Source organism: Chrysemys picta, chromosome 4 (assembly GCF_011386835.1).
Source record: "Chrysemys picta bellii isolate R12L10 chromosome 4, ASM1138683v2, whole genome shotgun sequence".
Taxonomy (NCBI): domain Eukaryota; kingdom Metazoa; phylum Chordata; order Testudines; family Emydidae; genus Chrysemys; species Chrysemys picta.
The window spans coordinates 60,758,176-60,764,656 of NC_088794.1; the positions used below are offsets into that span (position 1 = coordinate 60,758,176).

Sequence of the window (6,481 nt, forward strand, 5' to 3'; positions counted from 1 at the left end):
AACAGGGAAAGGACACTTGGAGTTCCTCTTCCCCCCAAATATCCCCCCAAGCCCTTACACCCCCTTTCCTGCAGAGGCTTGAGAATAATAAATTAACCAATTTGTTACAAAGTGATCAAAGACCCAAACCCCTGGGTCTTTGGACAATGGAAAAATCAGTCAGGTTCTTAAAAGGAGGGTTTTATTAAAAAGAAAAGGGAAAAAATCATCTCTGTAAAATTAGGATGGAAAATAACTTTACAGGGTAATCAGATTCAAAGAGCCCAGAGGAACCCCCTCTAGCCTTAGTTTCAAAGTTACAACAAAACAGAGATATACATCCCTCTAGCAAAGGGAACATTCACAAGTTGAGAAAACAAAGATAAACTAATACTACTTGCCTGGCTGTTACTTGCAAGTTTGAAATATGAGAGACTTGTTCAGAAGGATATGGAGAACATGGATTGATGTCTGGTCCCTATAAGTTCCAAGAGCGAACACACCGAAACCAAAGAGCACAAACAAAAGCCTCCCCTACCCCTCAAGATTTGAAAGTATCTTGTCCCCTTCTTGGTCCTTTGGGTCAGGTGTCAGCCAGGTTATCTGAGCTTCTTAACCCTTTACAGGTAAAAGGATTTTGCTGTCTCTGGCCAGGAGGGATTTTATAGTATTGTACACAGGAGGGCTGTTACCCTTCCCTTTATAGTTACGACCGTTGTGTTACAGGAGATTGACCCACTGACCATCATCACCTACGTGGGACTGACCTTCTCCCTGCTGTGCCTCTTCCTCGCCATCCTCACCTTCCTCCTGTGCCGCTCCATCCGCAACGTCAGCACCTCCCTCCACCTGCAGCTCTGCCTCTGCCTCTTCCTGGCCAACCTGCTCTTCCTCACTGCTGTGACCCGCACTGGCAGTCGGGTACGGCCTGATTCTCCCCTGCTCTGTTCCTCCATTAGCAGCAGGGCTGGGGTGTGTGGCTTTGAACCCCTTTGTTATCCCTGGATTCTGGACTCTGCCGGACACAGGGGGGATTCCTGGGGGGATGTTTGCACCCCATTATGTCCCTTCACACTGGGCAGAGTGGTCTGAGTGTCCACATCCCCAGGAATTTGGCCAGTTCTATCCCTATGTCAGTCTCCCTGTGCCTCGATTCCTCCTCTACATGACTTGCCCATGGTGACCCAGGGACTCTGTGGCAAGGCAGTGAACAGAACCTGGATTCCCTGAGCCCTGTTCCCCTGTTGTAACCAATAATCTCTGCTCCCTTCCTGGATCAGCAATGTGTACCCACAGGACCCTCCATAGACCGAGGAACCTGCCGTCTCTGGGTCACAGGGTGCTATAACTGGAGAGCTCTGCTAACTAGAATCCCAGTGTGACCCCCCCCGGCAGGTCTCCCCCATACTCAGCATTTCCCTTCCCCACCGCAGTGTCCCTGGGCTCTCTGTCTCCCCCAGGTGGCGTGTGCTGTCATTGCTGGGCTCCTACACTACCTCTTCCTGGCCTGCTTCAGCTGGATGTTCCTGGAGGGGCTGCACCTCTTCCTCACCGTCAGAAACCTGAAGGTCGTGAATTACACCAGCGCCAGCCGGTTCAAGAAGAGATTCATGTACCCCCCCGGGGCTGAAAAAGGGCAGTAATCCCATTAACGTCACCTTCTTCCTCCCTCCCGCTAGCTGCTGGCTCAGCCTGGAGAGAGGCTTTCGTTGGAGCTTCCTGGGTCCAGTCTGTGCCATAATCCTGGTGGGTACCTCCCAGAACCACAGGGCCCCATTCTCCTCTCACCTCTGCGACCCCATTGATTTCAGTGAAGCAGGGAGGAGAACGTGGCCCATAAAACACAAGGAAAGACCCAGTTAGGTCCCACCTGGCTCATCTTCAGTGGTCAGTCCTGGGATTAGTCTCTGTGCTGTATCCCCAGGCCTATAGCCTTTACTTGGGCACAGCTTCCATGGACATCAGTAGGAGTTTTTACAAGTGAAGTCAGCAAGTGTTTGGTCTAGTCTAGTTAATGACCCAAGGAACGTGGAAAGGAGAAGGCTGCACTTTGCAGTGTTTTTTGTAGGGAGGGAAACAAATGTCCCTACATATTCCTCCCTACCTCCTGGGGAAGTTTCGGGGTTGCGGAGATTTGTTACAGCCTGAAAGTGGCAGGAAGTATTCTAGAGGCAGGAGCTGGTATTTCTGAGCCAGATCCTGCTCTCAGTTACACCAGTGTAAACCCAAAATAACTCCTGACTGCACTGGAGAGGCTCCATATTTAACTCGGCGCAGCATCTGGCCTCTGTGATCCCATTGATCCATCTCAGCCCTGGCTGTGCTGTCAGCTCCACGCATGGGGAGGGACCGAGAGCTGCCAGGGGATATTACAGGAGAGGGGATGATTCCCACCGGAAATGAGCAGTCCCCGGTTCTGCAGTGTTCGGATCGGTCCCCTGGGATAGTTCTCTGCCTCAGCTGGAATCACCGGCCCCGGATGGGATGTTTTACAGGAAATATTTCCCACTCTTCCCACAGATAAATATAATGTTCTTTGCCCTGACCCTGTGGACCCTCAGAAACAGACTCTCCTCCCTCAATGCAGATGTGTCCACCCTCAGAGACCACAGGTGAGAAGGCAACAAAACAGTCCTGGAGGGTCAGATACCTTGGTTTGGAGTGTCTTTGGCACCGGGAGGGTGTGAGGGATTGCAGGAGGGGAACAGCAGATCTAGGATCCATGGGAACGAATTCCCAGTGTGTTTGCATTGACAGTAACCCTGTCCTACAGAGGAAAGCCAGGGATGGTAGCTCCACTCCACTCTACCCAGACTCTCCTGACTCAATTGCTCTTCATAGGGTTATTGTAACGGGATCTCTCCATCTGCCTTTATCCAGGTTACTGACCTTTAAAGCCATCGCCCAGCTCTTCATTCTGGGCTGCACATGGAGCCTTGGTCTCCTCCAAGTCGGCCCAGCAGCCACGGTCATGGCGTATTTATTCACCATCGTCAACAGCCTGCAGGGAGCCTTCATCTTCCTGGTGCACTGTCTCCTCAATCGCCAGGTAATGCCCCCAGCCCATATGTGCCCACCCAGCACCATCACCAGCCTCGCGGTGGCCATGTCTGATCTTCTCAGAGTTAGTTAAATAGTGCAGTGACCGTGTCCCTCACTCTCCAGGTGAGAGAGGAGTACAGGAGATGGATCAAGGGATGCCGAACGTCCAGCACGAAATCTCAGACATCCGATCTATCCATGTTTGCTGTCCCCACCACCAGCACCAAGACGGTAAGAGGTTCTCTGCTCTGTTCCAATACCTGCCTGTGACACAGTCCTCTCTAGCTGGGTCTCATTACTGCTGTAAAGGTGCTTTGCCCCCCGAATGACTCAGGATTGGTTATGATCCAGCTGGGAACTTCACTGCAAGTGTTAGTGAGAGTCGGTCACTATCCAGGAGTACCCTAGATGTCTTAGGCATCAGAACAGAATGTCCTGTCCTGGCACCTCCGCGTTCCCTTCCCTTGGCTCTGCTGGGAGCTCCAGGGGTCACTCACTGTGGGCTAGGCAGGCATTGGCTCTTGCAGTGTAATGAACTGAATAGATCAGATTGTCCCCTGGGATTGACACCTTGTCAGTGCAGACAGATCATCCCCAATGAGCAGTCAGCACCGTGAAGAATTTCCCTTGGCTCCATTATCCCTATGGGTCAGGATCCAGGGGCTTTGTGTGTTGCCTCACAGAGACAACCCACCAGTTTGCACATTACACTCTCAGTGGCCTTGGAACCTATTGTCATTTTTCTGCTTTTCTTGCCAGGAGTAACCCTTCTGCCAGGCGGAGTCGGCAGCAACCAGGGCTGGGTTCAATACCTAGGGGTTCCAATACAAAACAGAACCAGCTGGAGCCCCTGTGACGTTGCACTTCATATGCTTTATGGAAATATGCTCATGCATATGATATAACTGGAATATGCTTTATGCTAAATACCCCTTGTATGGTGTCTTTAGAAAGCTTGTAATCTACTAAGTGTGTTCATCCTATTTGTTTCCATGTATTATTTTTTATATCTGGAGTTAGGAGAATAAGCTATAAACCTTTATCACTGATGAAAAACATATTAAGTGGAGGTCATTAAGGATGCTCCAGAAACAATCAGTTGTAAATGGCCTTAGTTACCTGAAAGCCTCCCAGTGTACGTGTGGGCCAGCCCATGGGGAATGGAGACTGGGGGGCTTACAGTGACTTGTGACCATTCACCTGATAATGAAATCCATCTTAAACCTGGTACTTTTCCATTTAGAAGGAGGGGTGAGGACCCAGAGAGACAAAAGATTCCCGCCTTGTGCCAAAGCTATAAAAGGGCGTGGAGCAGGACAAAGGGCTGCCAGTCATGAGAAAACCCCTGCTTACCACCTGAGATGTCTGCTGGATCTAACAAAGATTGTACCGGGGAAAGGATTGGGCCCAGACTAGGAAGGAGTCTAGTCTATGAAAGAAGGTTATTGGAACATCTTTGAGGGTGAGATTTTACCTGTAATCAGTTTCTTAATGTATTAGGCTTAGACTTGCGTGTTTAGTTTTATTTTGCTTCATGACTTACTTTGTTCTGTCTGTTATTACGTGAAACCACTTAAATACTACTCTTTATGATTAATAAAATCACTTCTATTTATTAATAAACACAGAGTAAGTGATTAATACCTGGGAGGAGCAAACAGCTGTGCATATCTCTCTATCAATGATAGAGAGGGCAAACAATTTACAAATTTATCCTGTATAAGCTTTATACAGAGTAAAACGGATGTATTTGGGGTTTGCATCCCATTTGGAGATGGGTGCTGGAGACAGGTAACCTGCTGAACTGTTTTAAGTTGAAGTCTGCAGCTTTGGGGGCATGGCCCAGACCCTGGGTCTGTGTTGCAACAGGCTAGCGTGTCTCTCCCAACAAGGCAGGGATCTGGAGACCCAAGCTGCAGGGAAAGCAGGCTCAGAGGTAATTTCAGCACATCAGGTGACAGTCCCAAGGGGATCTCTGTGACCGAACCCGTCACACCCCCACTCAGTAATGTGGGATAACTTCAGACCCAGGCGCCTCTAAGGGGCAATACATTCTCTGCCACAAGCACTGATTCAGTGTATAACAAAGAGAACTTTTAATAGAAAGGCGAAAGGAACCTGGCAGTAATCTGGGAAACCCCACAGCCACGATTTGAAAGCTTGTGACCATGAGTAAGGTGAAAATATTTTTAGTAAAAATTATGGACAGGTCGCAGGCAATAAACAAAAATTCACGGAAGCCTATGACCTGTCCTGACTTTCAGTAAAAATATAGTGACAAAATGAGGAGGCAGGTTCAGCTCAGCACCCACTGCTGCTGGAGCTCTGGGGTCCCCCACAGCCGCTGCGGTTAGTGGGAGCTTCGAAGTCTCCCATTCCCCATGGCAGCTGAGCAGTCGTAGGGGGTCCCACCGGCTGCAGCAGCAGGGAGCTGTAGTTCCCGGTCACCTGAGGGAAGTGGGAGGTCTAGGGTCCCCCACTGCCCATGGGGGACTGGGCTGCTGCAGGGTCCCCTTAACCCCTGAAGCGGCTGAGAGCTCGGGAGGGGTCCCCTCTCTTCCCACCATGGCTGGTCAAGCGAAGAGGGTCCCCCGCCATCTGTCGCAGGGGACGCTTGGTGGTGGAGAAGGCCTTCCCCATCCACGCCGCCACACCCCAAGCCGCCCCCTTCCACAGCATCAAGAAGATTGGCATCGCGGCCGAGCCCCTCGGGGAGGAGACGGGAGCAGGCAGCGGGGCCTCACCAGGTAGGGCCCAGCGCAGGCGTCTGGGGTGGGGGTGCGCTGTGGCCATCCTCCCCCATCAGGTTAGGGAGCTCCCCACCACCTTGTCAGTTCTGGGGTGGGAATGATTTGGGCGCAGAGCTAATTGGAGGGGAAAAGCCTCATGTCCAGGACCTCCATGACATAATTGTAGCTTTAGCCATGAGCAAACTCCTACCCCAGAATATATTGGGCAGTGTCCTTTGCTTCAGTTTCTCCTCTTGCAGTGTGAAAGTCCCACAAATTATCCTTTAACCTGCCTTTGCCCTTTCCCTCACCTGCACCCCACCCACAGCTGCTGTCCTTGGTCAGAGAAGTCCCAGAGTTCATAGCGTTCATGTGAGAGGGGTGGGAGGTGTGGAGATGGCATTGAGAAATGCCTCGGCTGCTGCTGCTACCACCATGTATACAACAGAGGTCTGGTCTGACCTACAGACCTATATTGGTATAACTACGTCGCTCAGAGGGGCGAAAAATCCACACACCTCTGTCCCCTATGCGACGTAGTTATACCAACCTGTCTCCCTGTGTAGACAATGCTGTGTGGGCAGGAGAGCTTCTCCATTTGACCCAGCTACCGCCTCGCAGGGAGTTGGATTAGATACACTGATGGGAGAAGCTCTCTCCTGTCAGCTTAGAGCATCTCCATTAAAGCGCCACAGCTGCACAGTTGCCTCGGTGAAGCTGTGCTGATGCCT

General features: G+C 51.0%; 1 protein-coding gene across 1 annotated transcript in view; it reads left to right on the forward strand.

The window, feature by feature from the left end:
- The window catches only part of LOC101931939 (adhesion G protein-coupled receptor E3-like), a 35,869-nt gene extending 31,244 nt beyond the window's left edge, over positions 1–4,625 (forward strand). Inside the window, 7 exon segments of the mRNA XM_065595066.1 lie at positions 706–900; positions 1,440–1,603; positions 1,605–1,725; positions 2,500–2,591; positions 2,860–3,028; positions 3,145–3,252; positions 3,781–4,625. Of these exon segments, the coding sequence (XP_065451138.1) occupies positions 706–900; positions 1,440–1,603; positions 1,605–1,725; positions 2,500–2,591; positions 2,860–3,028; positions 3,145–3,252; positions 3,781–3,786 (855 nt within the window). The 3' untranslated portion in view covers positions 3,787–4,625.
- The last annotated feature ends 1,856 nt before the right edge of the window (positions 4,626–6,481 follow it).